The sequence below is a fragment of the Chelmon rostratus genome, chromosome 17, assembly GCF_017976325.1.
Source record: "Chelmon rostratus isolate fCheRos1 chromosome 17, fCheRos1.pri, whole genome shotgun sequence".
NCBI classification, from domain to species: Eukaryota; Metazoa; Chordata; class Actinopteri; order Chaetodontiformes; family Chaetodontidae; genus Chelmon; species Chelmon rostratus.
In genome coordinates this window covers 5,755,460-5,771,799 of record NC_055674.1, presented here as the reverse complement: position 1 = coordinate 5,771,799, position 16,340 = coordinate 5,755,460, and the positions used below count along the sequence as shown (strand labels likewise).

General features: G+C 45.8%; 1 protein-coding gene across 1 annotated transcript in view; it reads left to right on the top strand.

Annotated features, from left to right (window-relative positions):
* znf385c (zinc finger protein 385C) overlaps positions 1-16,340 on the top strand; it is a 77,946-nt gene that overhangs the window by 48,549 nt on the left and 13,057 nt on the right. Inside the window, exons 2-3 of the mRNA XM_041956831.1 lie at positions 8,549-8,691; positions 13,034-13,144. Of these exons, the coding sequence (XP_041812765.1) occupies positions 8,549-8,691; positions 13,034-13,144 (254 nt within the window). The remainder of the gene's footprint in view (positions 1-8,548; positions 8,692-13,033; positions 13,145-16,340) is intronic.

Sequence of the window (16,340 nt, the reverse complement as noted above, 5' to 3'; positions counted from 1 at the left end):
GCGATACCTGAGAATCTCAGAGAATAGCTGTGTAAATGAATTATCAGTTGTAAAGAGCTTCTCTCCTCTGTGTGTCTTATGAGACGCCGTTCATCTCTAAGAAATTCAGGAGAGGGCGGCTCCACCGCGTTCAACGCGGCTACAACTTCATTTTCATTTCACATTCGCCACAGCCTCATGCCCACCTTCATGTCTCAGTGTCTGAGTGAGTGTTTTCATCTCTTGCTCCTCTCATCTGAGCTGAGGAGTTAAAATTAGAAAGCCACCTCTGTCTTGTGCTTATTTTCTCCTGTGCGCCACGCAGCTCCTCCTTGAGGATCCGACCAGCCCGGCTCGCCTACCATATCTAATCAATTTATAATGAGTTGTCTCAGTTGGCATGATGGCTGTGTGACGCTTGGTTGACCAGCTTGATATTTATTCATGTAAAAAACGATGTCGCACTTAATGCCACTTCCGCAAATGACTCAATTTGCTGAGGAAATGAACCTCATCTGAGTTCCTGTCAATCCTGCAGAATTTCCGAGACCTGGGTTTTGCATAGCGTGTGCACGGCACTGCTTTGTGTTAGTTTAGATGTGTGTGTTTTTTTGGCATGCCAATGCAAGATGATAACGCCAGTTATGATAATGAAAGCGGAGACGAGGCCACTGACTCTCTCAGACAGATGTTTACACTGCCATGTTTTACCTTTGATCGTTTCCATCCTTTTAAACCGTGTATGTGTTCTAAAAGTTTATTTTGTTCTTACCTAGAGGGGAAGGTCCGACAGCTGTCATTATCTTTGTAAAGCAAAGGGAGGAGATTAGGAGAAGTGTGGGCGACTTATTAAAACTGCTCACCCTAAGGCTTGAAAGCAAAAAAAACCCACCACAAACAACAGAAATGACGATTCTTTTCAGATTTTTTTCCTCTCTTTGCTGTTTATCGTCTCGTTGAAGTTCTGTGTACAGCTGCAGAGCAATGGCTGGCCATAGGCACCATCTGCATAGATTAATGTGTTTGATATTTCCCTTCTCCACCTCCTTTTTCCTGCGGAGCGTCAGGAATCGGTGGCATCTCTGTTGCCCGCCCGTAGCCGGCTGCCTCATAGGGCTTCGCAGTGGGGAAGCTGAGCAATTTGTTTCTGGATGGCTCCGGGCTTATCGTCTCAGCTTGACAGATGGGCCTTGCCTCTGCTCAGGTTGGGTTCTGTAGCACCGCGCTGCTCGCTGCTCGCCTGACAGAACTCATTATAGACACTCCCCAGGAGAAGAAGCATCTCCGCGAGGTCCTGTTACCACTGCCGGACTGCCACGACAGACTATGGAGCCAAACCCCGTAGAGCCAGACATACTGCTGAAACTTTTAATTTAGGAATTATTTGTTCAAACCTGCTATAAACCACCAACATGAATATATTTCTTGTTTTAAAAAAGGAGCAATTACTGTGATGGTGTAGCATTCTAATAGCAAGAAAACAATTTACGGATGATTAAATTAGAGCAACTTGTTTGTCAATGCTAGTGACACAAGCAAAGGTTGCTATCTCTCTGATGAGACAGCATCCCCGCTAAAGCCAAAGGCTCCATATTGATCTTATTTAAACTTCAATGTCAGGTCATATTTTATTTACTGGCTGTAAATTAGCCTCTATACACCTTTATCCACATTGTGATGGAGCTGCCTGAGGTCTGAATCTGCTTTTAAATCTCCTGCACGCTTACCTCACCTCATTCTTCTCCTCATCTTGTGTCCTGTGATTAATGAAGCGCTAAAACAACCCTGATGATGTAACTTTACCCGAGCCAGCAGGAGAGCAGAAGCCCGACTGAGCACAGGTGAGGTTTAGGGGTCGACGGAGAGGTAAACTCGATGGATTCGGTGTCCGACTTTGTATAATTCCTCTAAAATTACACGGGAAAGTAAAGTTATGAAGTCATCTCCCTTCCTGAGAGTGCTCTATTTTCAGTCGTGGGTCAAACTGTGCTTAGCCTTGCATATAATCAGGCCACATGGAGCAGTCTGCCACCTCCTGCAATCCAGGGAAAAGAAGGAGAAAGGAGGCCAGAACTACATATGAGAGATTTTTAAAGAGCAGATTAGCCTAAAATAGGAAAGGAAGTGCTTAGATTAGGTATAATCCTCATAAGAAATATCTTCATAACCTTATTAGAGATGGACGCCAGTATCTCTGCTGGAAAGATCTCAGCCAACATTTTTATCATGTAACTGGTTTTGATCTCTGCCAGCTCTTCTCCCCTCACACGGACATTCAGACTGGGGGGAGGACAAGCCGACTGTTCGGACATCAAACGGGGTAAAGCTGGAGCCGTGTTCTGCTCGAATATTCCTCGCACATATTTAACACATGAGCCGTATCTGCCTGCTGCACACACGCTGGAATACAAACTGTCATGTGCAGCACACGCAGCCATTTACTTACACACTCCAGTACACAATGTACAGCGCTGTGCAGCAAACACGGCGTGCCGAGTGACCCAGGAAAGAGAGTGAAAATATATTCAAATAAACAACTTTAAAGGCTTTAAGGTAAGGTGAGGCATTGAGACAGAAAGGATAATATTAGAGGGTTCTTGGTAGAGATTTTAAATTGCATGCCACTGACAATAGTTAACGTTTCTCTACTGATGCAGGAAAGTGGCTCGCAGACATCAAAGTCTCCAAAAAGGTCAATTTGCAGGCAGAGACATGTATTTATTAGCCCACTTTCCAGGTTTGCCTCTCATATGTGAAACAATGCCTCGTGCACCATAGTGAGATCGTCTCTGCAGCTGCAGAGAAGCACATAATTCTCACCCATTTCATGCAACTGAACTAATCAAATTGGCTTAGTTGAGGGCTAATTGAAGTTCCAGCACCATCTCTGCGCTGTTTCATCTAATCAGTCCGGTAACATCTTCAAGTCAGGTTTGCAGATCATCATCACACTTGAAGTGGGAGTGGAAAGTAAAAGTGAGGGAGGAACGGCGGCGGATGGAGGGGAATAAAAAGCGTCGGTCTTTAATTAAAACTGATTGTGGTTAATGTTCTCCGTCCATGCTATAATGGTTCCCACGGTGGCCCTCACACCACCTCCTGATCAAGCGGAAGCTAATTGGCTGTTGAGAGTCACTTTTCTCTCTCTCCAATTCCTCCCTCTTTGTCACTCTCTCTGCGTCTCGCTGGAGTACATTTGGACATCCAGAGGCGCTGCAATGTCATTTCATGCCCTCGAATGGCCGTGAGTCTCTAATACACCGTGAGGCCGATTTACAATTTCCAGGCACAGCGAGTGTGAGACAGCCATTTGTATGCATAGCATGTCTTGGGTTATTTCATACCTCAGTCAATAAAAAAAAAAAAAGGCTGTGTCGGTCGGGTTATTCTAACTAAAAAGGTCCGGTTCAGTGTAGTTGCTGGCTCTTCCCGCCCTGTCAGGTCCAGTCCCATCAGTCCATGGCAGCGGCTGCTGGGAAGTTTGCGTGGCGGCTGGGGGATGGTGAAACTGTGTGGCAACAGTGTGGTAGGTGCACAATGAGCAACATCCTGTTATGGCTCTGAGGGTTCACGTCAGGACTCGACTGTCTGCACATTTGGTGCTGGCATATGAGGACTGTGCAAAACATCATCAAAAAGAGAGGCTATTTTGTGTACTTGGCAACTGACGAAAGAATCATGCACATGGTGCAGAGTAATCACGCTCATATTGTGCCTTCACTTAGTGCTCATCATTTCACCGGTCAGCAATTTCCCTCGCAAATTCCTGTTCGGCTCATTCAAGTTTAGATGTGTAGATATTCATTATCACAGCTGGATAATCAGATCAGAGGCCTGGTGGCGGAGGTCTAACTGACAGTCCAACTGTTACTCAGCAGGCAGGCACAGCTGAGCGGCAGAGATGTGGTGCATAATGCCCTTAAATTCTGCAGAAATCAACAAAGACACTAGCTCTTACCGCAGTGATCCCACAATCACTTGTCTCTGCGAAGAAAAAAACCCCACAAAACCAGAGACAAAGCCCACTCCATCTCTGGTGTATTCTTTTAAAATGTTCTTACACAAAGGATTTCATCATGTTTTCTTTTCTGCCAGGCTCTATAGGAAGCCGCATAATGAAAGGCTTTCTCTGAGTTTCCCTTCTCTGCTGTGGTTGCTGAAGGCAGCACGAGTAGTCTTGTACGTTATTTTACTCCAACAAGCCGCCTTTTGTCTTTTTATACGAACAGTATAACCAAAGTCACGTGTCCTCATGGTCCACCTGGGTAGCAGCACAGTTTCCTTTTTTTTTCTGTCGCTGAGAGCTAGAAACGGCAAAGAGGACAGGTCGGCCATACTGGAATCTAAACCCTAGAAGAACAAACCTTATAAAGCTAGAATACAATCTGAACAACCGCCACTTACAATTTATTGGGCCTAATTCAGTTATTTGGGTCCATCACTGATCTGTGGGAGTGCTTAGATGATAGCGTGACCTCCCAAATTTAATCAACTATTGAAACAAGATGATGGAAAAAAAGATGATGTGACACTATGGTTATGGTTTGTTAGGCTTAGGCGAAAAAAATGATTTGTTTTGCTTGAGGGAAAGATCCTGGTTTGGGTTAGAATAAGTACTTTGCTAAGGTTACGGGACCTTCATCATCATGGTTAACATGTGGTTAAGGTAAGGGAACAGTCATGGTCAAACAAAGAAAACAACAACATTTAGGTTGTTGGTCTGTAACATTGACTGTATAAAACATGGACATCGTCTCCGTGGCGTCACCCGTAGCTTTCCGAAGTGCCACCGTCAGCCATGGCAGTGCCTGACTCCGCCAAACTCATGGCTAATCCAAAAATGGCCAGAGTTGGAGCGTGGGTGGAGCTAAGGCAGGCCAAGTGAAGCCTGGTTGCTGACACCTAGCTGCTAGCTATCACCCAAAGCAGCCATGCCCATGATTAGGCATAACTTTAAGCTTTGATATAGACAACAAGTGAGTTATTTAAAAATCACCCCCCATATAGTTGTCCTGAACAGGGAAATTAGCTATCGATGCCGAAACCATTTTTTGTACAGCCTGTAAACATTCTGCTGTAAAGTTGGGTATTTTAATATGGGGGTCTATGGGGACTCACTTTTGAGCCACCCTCAAGTGGCCATTCAGGGCACTGCAGTTTTTGGCACTTACACCTGAGGTTGCTGCTTGGTTTATAATAATCACTATATAATAAACCACTGATGACTGACTGTCTTGACCTGTTTCAAGTTTAAGTGTCAAGTTCATTGGAAAAGAAATCGTGGGCTGTCTTTGAAAGGCAAGACAGCAACAGGCAGAGGGAAAACGAAGGTGTACATCCACTCACCCAACTCCAAGACCCTGCTGTGCCAGCATCTATCCCACATAATTACACTGGGCCACAAATAGAAAGGCAGTTTTCTCTCCTCCTCTCCTTCCTGTGCTGCTCAGCAGCAGTTTGCAAGGATACGCAGAGCATGGGGGCGGGGTGGAGGTATTTAGATGTGAGAAAAGGCAATTTGTCAGAAACCTAAGGGAGCACTGGAGTGATGGCAAGAGAATAGCAGTGAAATGACGAAAGCATTGAATGGCTAATTCTGTGAGGAGGAATGAGGAGGGAGGGCTCAGCGTGTTTGCTTGTGTACATTGGAATCCATTATGTCCTCAGATGAGCAAGTAGAAAATAATTGAAAAATCAATGTTTGAATTCTGTGGCTCAGATGCACAACGCAAACATGCACGCATCCGAGTAGATGCGATGTGACGGTGGCTGTTGTGTAACCGGGCCCAGTGAGTCATGAGAGGGAGGAATGCGTTGTTGTGACGGTTGGGGGAGGAGGAGGCCTGCCCGGGGAAAGACTGGCGGAGACGGTCAGATCCGTTAGCAAAGTCATCTGGGAGAGAGAGAAAGGGGCCGGACATTTGGTTTCAGGCCTGGCCTCAACTGCCAGTGACTGTCTGGACCCCGGACCACAAGTGAGGCGTAAATAAACCCGAGCCCTGACGCAGACATGACTCTGGACAGGGAGAACATATGTGCACACAACCGCATCCGCGTGCAAACACACACATATGTGCACTAACATTAAATGAGTGGAAAATGATGCAGCGTGATAGAAGGAGGTTATCAGGGGCTGCAGGCTGAAATACGGCAGCCTTCCTCCTGACACACACACACACACACACACACACACACACAAAGAAATGTGCTTGAACACTCAAAAATATACGTTGCTTTGCCTTAAATTGTACTCTTAGGGGAATCACACAATATGTGCCAAGTGCAAAATTATACCTTGTTTGATTTTCTGTGTGTGTGTGCGTGTGTGTGCTTGCGTGTGTGTGTGTGTGTGTAGCTTGTGCGACTGTTATATTGACTTCCCCTTCGCCCTGGGAGCTATTTGTTTTCAGAGGTGCGTAGGCAGTTCTGTTTGTTCGTGTTTGTGTGTGCGCCTGTGATTCTTGTCTGGTACATGCGAGCCGAGCGCACACACTCGTTCGCCCGCTGCCGTACATGCTTGGATTTGGGCTGCGCCGCCGTGGCAGCGTTATCATCCAAAGAGGCAAACAGCCAGCCTCTGATTTAATAAGCTGCCTAGGGAGCCACTGAGAGGTGGGGAAGCACTATCAGCTGATAACTGTCCTCCCTGCAAGCCCAGCTTTTTCCTCTGATAGCCCAGCCAAGAGAAGACTTCTCCTTGTTTTGTGTGTGTGTGTGTGTGTGTGTGTGTGTGTGTGTGTGTGTGTGTGTGTGTGTGTGTGTGTGTGTGTGTGTGTGTGTGTGTGTGTGTGTGTGTGTGTGTGTGTGTGTGTCCCCGCCGGACACCGCCCACGTGTCTATAGGCTGCCTCCGTCCTGCGCCTCTTCTCTCTGGGTGTCAGACAGACAGCAGAGGAGAGCCCACACATGGCAACGGCAGGCCTGAGCACAGCACTGAGGAGCATATGCTGAGAGCTCCAGTCCTTCAGCCCCCCAGCCCCCCACACACACACAACAACCGCACACACACACCCCTCGCCATGGCAGCCGATCCTGCCAAGCCTCAGACAGCCACGGGCCAGGCTACCAGCTCCCCCCCCATCTATCACTCTGTTTTGCACTTCACACACAGCATCCAGCGCTATCATCAGCAACCTTGAAACCAATGCTAAGAGGAAAAAAATACTACTAATACTCCACAACAAAAAAGAAACAAACAGACTTCACGGAGCAACTGCCGCGCTTCATTTTGACAGTTTCTATTGTTTTGTTGATTTCAGTGACTTCGTAGCCCTGTTTGAGCAGTCTTTAAGTGAGTTGTAAGTGGAATAGCTCTATATTTCATCCAGCCTGTGAGGTCTGTCTAGGAATTATGTACCAGAGCCGGTGGAGGAAGAAGTCTGTGCTTTTTGTAACGAAGCAAAAAAAATAAGGACGAGATGGAAGAATAGTGGTTTAGCAAAAGTTTAGCAAAATTGTGTTTGCGACCCCGGTCAGCTCAACATCTGGTCAACTGTATTTGATCATTTCACATAAAAGTCAGTTTTTTGTCATTGTAATGAAGTCATTTTATTCCCAAATACAGAGCCTCACTCTAAACAGCATACACTGTGCACTCAAAGCTATGAATATATTACCAGTTTTCACTGTGACACCAGCGTTCCTGTCTTCACCTTTCTGTTTTTCCCTCTGAAATCTTGCACCTCCGCCTTGAGAAGCAGCTGTTTGTTGTCCAGTCTTTTCTATTTCCAAGCCGCTGGTATTATTTCAAGGTCGGTTATTGCTTCTTTTTTTTTTTTTTTTTTTTTGTGCTTGGTGTGCATTATCACACACGAGCAGCGTATGTGTGTGTTGCAAGGGGGCTCGCATGATAGGCGTGCTTTGGGGTGGCCACGGTGACCTGCAGCTGACACCGATGATTGATCCTGGTGCTGGGATAAGTGCCCGCGCACCGGTGAGCTCACCAGTCCACTGAAACGCAGCCAGGCGGAAAATTAGAAATCTCTTCATCCCTGGTCCATTTGAAATCCGATATCTCCCATCTTCCCCTCGCACGGGCACCTTTCCTCAGCCAATAAATCAGTAATTAAATGATGTGTGTGTGTGTGTGTGTGTGTGTGTGTGTGTGTGTGTGTGTGTGTGTGTGTGTGTGTGTGTGTGTGTGTGTGTGTACATGAGGGCAGGTGCATGTCCTTGGGGGATGAGCTCGGGCAATTGGGGTGATGGGAGTATTAAGTCTCCAACAAAACTGCCCTTCCCCCCCCTCAAACACGCATGAATACCACCTCCTATCGTCTGCATAGAAACAGAAACACACACTTGCTGACACACACTGTATACTGTCCCAGATACAAGCGCAAGCACCCTCGAACACACACATGGGTCGTACAATCGGGTGTCAGATGGAGGTGTAACGGTGCCTCTGGTATCAAATAAATCAAAGTCAGGCCTCCTCTGAGCGCACCACCTGACCTTTTGGAGCCATCGGTGCAGTTTCACTCCTACAATCACACTGGGGGAGAAATGACCCTCGAGTTAATGTTTCCCGGTTTTTCCTTAACTTCTAACATCTATCTCTTTGTGTTGCCCAGGTACGTCGGCCCAGGGCAGCCCCCTCCTGGCTTCCCTCCCCGTCCCAGGACGGCCCCTGCAACCTCAGCTCGACCTCAAGCACCTCCTGCCCTTCAGACTCAATGGCTCCTCTCCCCTCAGCCTCTTCCCCAACTTCAACACGGTGAGTGGCTCGACACCTCAAATCAGGGAAAATAGCAATTAGATGAACTTGGGTATTAAAGTGGAACCATTTGATCTATGATTTTGATCAACAACATCAACATTAAAGGTTTCTAGCAGAGCCTATAAATAACACAGTTCCTAATTAGATCCAACAGAAAAATATCATGTCAATAGGTGACTCATTTCACCGTAGAAAGATATTGTGATTACACTGTTTGGTAACATGTTTCTTTGAGCTTGAGTACAAAATGTCTTTTAAAATTTTGTCTCATCTCGTCTTCCACCCTCTTTGAAAACATGAGTAAGCGCGATGACGAGCACCTGGCAAGCTGTCACTCAATCGGCGGCGTTGATTATAAAACATCATTGTGTACCCAGCAGCAGGAGCATCCTTAATTTTACGGGTCAGGAGTGCGACTTCATAAATTTGCCGTCAACCTTGTGCTGGTTTTGAGTTTATGTCAGTGAGAGCGTAAAGAAAGACAGACCTATAAAATCGTGTGCTAGCCACCCTGTTATTCACCATCTCACTATCAGTTCTGCCAGACCGCAGCCTCCAGTACTCCCCCCATAGACTCTACCGCTGTCTGTGCAGAGGCCTTACCTTAGGTGTCGTGTGCTAATCTTTATGCAAGCAGTGTTCGGCCTCTCAGAAGGGATAGTTGTCACTTCAGTATCAACATCTCTACAGACGAGACCCTTATTAATTTGTTTCGTACGTCAGCAACAAACTTTTCGGTTTTCGAGCCCCTTCGGCTCTGATGCTTACCTCGCCTCGGTGCCTGGAATTAAAAGCTTGTATCTTTGATCCTTTACTCACCAACCCATTGTCGTTTTGTGCGCGTATATGTGTCGGCACTTCTCATTTCTTTGATCCTAGTTTTACACTGTGTGTGTGTGTGTGTGTGTGTGTGTGTGTGTGTGTGTGTGTGTGTGTGTGTGTGTGTGTGTGTGTGTGTGTGTGTGTGTGTGTGTGTGTGTGTGTGTGTGTGTGTGTGTGTGTGCACGTCCTCATCGCGCACTGTGAAACCATCTCCAGTTCTGTGGTCTGTAAATGAAACATAGGCCAGAGCTTTCGCTCCAGCGTGCACTTTACACCTTTTTTTAAACCAAGCAAAAAAAGGTGGGATGCGGGTGGGAGAGAGGTAAGGCCACACATACATCTGGCTGGCTGTGTGTGAGGGGGTGGATGAGACATAAACGTGTGCTGTATGATGTGTTCATGCAGGGGGTCTCTGGTCTGCTCTGTGAAAAGTTCAGTTTATTCATTCGTTCTGCTGCCCACTGCTTTTGGTCGCCTATACTGCCCTATGGAGGATTGAGAATGCCCAGCAGCAAAGGCAGCATGGAACACACTCATCCCTCTTACACCCGCATGTATTTATATTAGTGGTGGCGGCAGTAGGGCAGGTCTCTGGTCAGTGTGCAGTCTGTGTTATGCTTATTTTTCAATCGGAAAATTGCTGTTTATGTTCTCCCATACCAACGTCTGCGCCTCACAGCTCTTTTCCTCCCAGCGTTTGTGTTGTCAGATAAAAATCATGTGAGAAAAAACACGTATTTCAGAATTTAGAGCACTGTTTTATTTAATAGAAGAAGTACAAGTAGTCATATCAGTAGCATTACTGCAGTTGTCGTAGGAGAAGGCAGTAGATTCTTAATGAATGCTACAAACTCATGCACAGGAAATCATATTTACGGAGTTGCAAAGATATTCAGTCAGCCATTGTTACACAGAATACATCTCGCGGTAGGATGTAGAATCCACCACAATCAGAATGCAGAAATTATGATAACTGCGGAAATAACATCAAATCAGTGTCGCTTCAGTCCCGGGAGGAGATGATTAGCCTCCATAACACACAGTCTGACAGTGCAGCTGTGGCATTAATCACAAAGTCCATTCAACTAGGAGCCCCAGGTTCTCTCAGCGCCGATAAGGCACACGTTGTCCCGGACGTGTGCAGGGGGGGAAGATGAATGCACCTGTCTCCAAAGCTAAATATCCTCCGGTCCCCCCGGTGTCCCTTCTTACATCTTTACCCCTCCCTTCGTCTTTTTCTCCCTCTTTCTCTCTGCCTACCCTGAAACCCCATCACGGACTCAGCCGCCCGGCACAGGATAAGTTCTGTCTGCACCAGGATGGCGGGGGAGGACGGAGGGCTTGGACAAAAGACGCATTTATAGCAGTCGGTTCAGGATGGCTGCGGACAGACAATGGGCACATTCTTCAGTTCCTAAAACAAATAGCTGTGTGCAGCCTGCCCTGCTAAGGTGGACAGAGGGCGGCAGGAGTGGGGGAGCTAGGTTTCTGTGGTCAGGCTTCAGCTGGTGAAGGGAAAAGTCAGTTGCTCCCAGAGGTAGCTTTGAGTCATGTAGAAGAGGCCAAAATAAAGCCACAAAAGCAAATAGAGCCCTGAGGGAAAGATATACCTCCAGCGTGGAGGCTTCAGTGTCAGGTGTGTTTATATTCCCTCTCACACCTGGCCTTGAGGATTCTGTAGTAAACGGACTCCACTCTTGCAGAGGAGGCAGCTGCCTTGGACATGGCACAGCTCTTTGTGTGGTACAGAGGGAGCTGATGCTGCTCGAGCTTACGTACCAGGAAGAAAGCAAAGGCAGCGTGCCATCGACGCTGCCATAAATACACCGACACTCCTCGATCTCTGGGCAACTGAGGGTGTCAGCAGTGCCAGTGCGGTTCCAGTGAGTGGTCTAACTCAGTGTGAGAACAGCGCTCTGCCTGGCCGTCATGAGTCCCTTCTCCCTTGCAATCAGAGGAATGGACTGGGCCAGGCCCTGTGCCAGCCTGGGGAGAGATCCAAGGTGATTGTTATATGTGATACCATGGCGAAGGGTGCCGCAATGAAATCAGCTGTCATCATGGCATGCAGACCTTCTAATGAAGCCTCAGCTCTCCCCCTGCTGTTTATAGTGTGCTGTTCTGGGACTCTCTGCAGTCTTTTCACAGACAGTTAAAACTGAATTAGTCTGCCCAACACCCTCTCCAGAAACACTTCCCCGTGGGCTGCAATGATTCATAATGTATTATACAGTCACATTTCCGAGATTACAATGAACTCTAACTGCATGAAAATATGAGCTTTAGCGAGGCTTGTAACAGCAGGCCACAACAGTCGTGTTAAGAACAAAGTTACTGATCCTACAGAATCTGTGTGGAGAGAAACATGAAGGCCAAAGCTGGATTTATGGTTGATATCACCCACTCATTGTTTTGTACAAGATCAGGCTGCATCATGCTTCTATACACTCTATACATACAGAAACTGTTCTTCAGTTTACTTTGTGATACAGAAGTATTCAACCCATACATTCACATTCCCTCTGCAACACATTCTCTCTCCCATCTCATCACATTTGCATCACATGGTCAGGACCCCCTGGCGTCATCTTTCAACATGTAGGGCTGTGTGGTCAAGTTAGCAATTATAAATATACCTATAATAAATATAAGTATAAGCTAACTTGCATTTTTTTTTTTTGCGTACATAGCTCAGCTATATTCCTGCATTCTGGGTGGGTGCATATCTCCGAAAACCTCAGCAAGATCAATTTTTAGGAGCCATATTTTCGATATTTCCATCTTGGACATGTGTAGCATGCCCCTCGATGGTGGTGAGAGGGTGGTGCACAAAAAATGCCTCACACCTGACATTAAAGCCAACTAGAAACAGATGAATCACACTGTCATCAGTGCTTACAGAGTCCTTGTTTGAGGTCATTTAAATATACCAGGCACAGGTGCAATCATGAGCCATCAGTTCAATGGAGTAGAAAGAAGGACTGCAACAACAGCACATACACAGCATAGGCTAAAAAACAGTCAGAGGGGTACTGTCATATGAGTAAAAACTGAATCACTTTGCCAGATATAAAGATTCAAGCAGTCTTGTTGTCCTCAGAAACAGAAAGTGGGAAAAGAAAGAGGAAGAAGGGAAAGAAATAATTGAATATATACAAAAAATAAGTTAATGATGCACATTGTGCATCCTGAGAAGAGGCCGAATGGAAACACCTGTGTGTGTTGAATCTGATGACTGCGTGCAAAGAATTAAATGCTTACAAAGTAGATTGAAAGTGAAAAATATCCTCTTATTGTAATGACACTTCTCAACCATGGTGCCAAATGTTGAGTCGTGAAAGATGCTGTTACTCTTAATTCTGAGGGACTGACATGAAAATATGACTTTCCCATTACATTCTTCAGCTGCTATATTAGAGGATGCTTCACGAAAGTACACTGATGATTTGGTGAAATGTCTCATTTGGCACAATAAAACCTGATAGAAGTAACGTTGTTTGTGCTGATCTCCTCTCAGATGGACCCTGTCCAGAAGGCAGTGATCAACCACACGTTTGGCGTCCCCCAGCCCCTCAAGAAGAAGCAGATTATCTCCTGCAACATTTGCCACCTGCGCTTTAACTCAACGGTAAGAAATGTTTTACAGGCTTTATCCCTCTGCGTTTATGACAAAGAGAGAGAGGTTGTGGGACTATAAGAGAGAGGAAGAGACAGCACGCCCGACTGTAATTTACAACATAAAAGCAGTCTATACCAAAAAGTGAGTCAAGCCTCAGAGAACAACATCTCTTTGTTTTGTGTTTCTGCTATCTGCTTGAATGCTGTTTATTTTTTTGTTTTTTTTGAAAGTATGTCTGTTCCTCAATTACCTCAGCTCTTATCATCCCCACTGACTCACTGTGTTTGTGCACACCATATGTGTGTGTGCACCAGTGTGTGTGAATGAGCAATTGTGTGCATCTTCGTGTGCGTATGTAAAACACAAAACTGTAGGCGGATCCCTCTCTGCAAGCGTATGTACATTTTAAACCAGAAATCATTTAGTTTTTTTTTTTATTTTTCTAATTATGTGTTTATATACGTTGTGCGGCCTTCCTTTCAGTGGAATCTGTATGTGTGTGTCTGTCTGTTGTGTCGGTGTGAGGGATTAGACAGCAGGGAGAGCTGCCGTTTATCAGCAAAGACCAGAAACAATCAGCAGCCCCAGCAGGAAGCGGCGTTCTCGGCTCCTCGTTCCATTTCTCCCGTCCCTGCAACCTCTGGCACACACACACCCACACACCCACGCATCCACACACAATCACAAATACACACACGCGTACTGTACACATGCACGCTATTGCAGACATGTACACACAGAGACACACACACAAACATCCCATGACATTTCATGCATATTCACATAAACAAATAGATAATAGTCCAGTAAGCCTTAAGACATCTCACTTCTGGGAACAGTAAAATACACACACACACACAGGCACAGAATTTTTTTTTTCTTTTGGACCCCATCTTCAAAGAGGGGCTGAGGCACAGAAGACAAGGAGCTGAGGGGGGAGAGGAGACTCAGACGTGCTCTTCACACACTAGAGCAAATCCCATTCCCCGAATCTGCACACCGACTTAAAGAGGAGTGTCAGGTCTGACTGTAGCTTTATCTGTCTCTCTGAGAGCATGAATACTTTCCGAACACTCTCATGCACCCTCCTCCGAGTTTGCTCAGGTATTATGGCAAGTCATCCCTGTGCATAATGCTCAGAGAGGAAGGAAACTTTCTCTGCTGCTCAATATAGCGCAAATTGACCTTAAAGAGCTGAATATCCTGTTTTGCTTACCTGCAGTGGTGGAACTTTTCACCTAGCTGCAGCCATGCACAGCTGTGTCAATGTGACATCACAGGTGGGTGTGGTGATAAGTGTCACATGGTGTGTGCCCCAGTGACATATTGTGAAATGCACATATCTATGTTCTTGCTGAGAGCGAGATGAGAAGATCAATACCAATTTCATGTCTGTATGTGGTCTGATGCTAAATGGACTCAACAGCTGGTTAGCATAGCATAGCATAAAGACTGAAAGGAGGGGGAAACAGCTAGCCTGGTTCTGTCTAAAGCCATCAAAACATTCCTAACTAAAGCATTTTTAACATAATTTTACACATTAAATAATGAGATATGATCAGTGAGCTTTAGTGGTACTGTTAGCAGGATTCTGCTACCTTCAGACAGACTAGCTAGCTTTCCCCCCTGCTTCCAGCCTTTGTGCTAAGCTAAGCTAAGCTTACCAACTGCTTGCAGTAGCTTTATGTTTACTACATGAAAGCAAATAAGCGTATTTCCCAAAATGTTGAACTGCTTCTTTAATGTCGAACACCTGAGTGGCCCAGGTGTCCTCTGGATGTCCAGCTGCTGTTCTGTTCAGCCCACATACCCTCAGGCCTTTCTACTGTGAAGCTAAAATGACCTTTTCAATTCAGCAAGGGGAAAAAAGCAAAAGAAATTATTTGAACGAGGGTTGCTTTTACTGAATGTTGCGTGCTGATGTGGATCAAAAGATGCGTCCATCGTATTTCTTGTTTTGTCATTTGAATTGCTAGTAGAGGTGGGTTTTGTCTGTCAGTGGCTTCCCTACTGGTTTCCAATAGAGGTTAACAGAGCTCATTGATTACTTCTCAATGATATTAGTGCAGTTCAAAGATATTATCATCTAAAATGACTCTATAGCTGTGTGCTACTGTGGTTTTGTCTTGGATAAACAATCCTGCATTACTCTGGTATTTTGGGTACATCAGTATAAAACAGCTCAGTTCAAGGACGACAGCTCATGAGCACATTTTAAGCAGTCTGTGTGTGTGTGTGTGTGTGTGTGTGTGTGTGTGTGTGTGTGTGCGCGCGTGTGTGCGTGTGTGTGTGGAGGGAGAGTTTCAGTATGTCTGCTGCTCTTGTGCTGCATAAATATTTTATTTTATCTTTCCTCTTGTTCATCATATTTCAAATTTTATATTGTCATCACATAATAGAACATAATTAGGTGACATAGCCCAGTGCAGCGAAAAAATATCAGAGACAACTGTGACTGGCAAATTTGGTAAAAGAGCCATTTTTTACCGCCACCCTGCTTTTTTAGTGACTTGAGGGCAAACCACATGCACCTCCACAATCAAAACAGGCAGCTCAGTGATCGTTAAATTAAGCAAACCAACTGGCAGATCCACTTCATTTTTATGTCTGTGTTATTTTGTTTGCTACAAGCAAGCCATTATTGGGAGAGAGAATTCAGCACCGTTTCAGAGTTATGAGGGGACACGTTCCACACCCACTAAACATATGTTTGTGCACCAGATACAGTATGATGTTTACTTTTAGCCGTAGGATTGCTTAATCACCGGACATCAAGGATCCCTTAGAAGTGCGCCGTATCCTGCTGGACGTGGTGGCGATGTGCAAACCAAAGCTCATTTCACACCTTGTCCTCTGCCTCCGCTGAGACTCAGTTGGACGGAGAGACCGGTGGAGGAGAAGGCGCTGGCTAAATTCGTCACATCACGCTAATCTCCGAAGCCTTTTCACGGCAGATCAGTCACACGATGCGCTGAAGTATTCGAGTTGTTTTTACAGATGCTCTGACAGCCGCGTTATTTATAGGCCTCCACTATATCACACCATTAGGCTTGCTAATGTGAAGTGTGTTAAACTCCATCCCAAGACGGCTGGTGTTTACATAGAGCTAACATATGAGCCTGGTGGTGCATGCATGTGTGCGTCTGCGCACGAACTCAGCACAAGCTGTAACGTTACTTATTGCTTCCTGGACTTAATGAGTCGT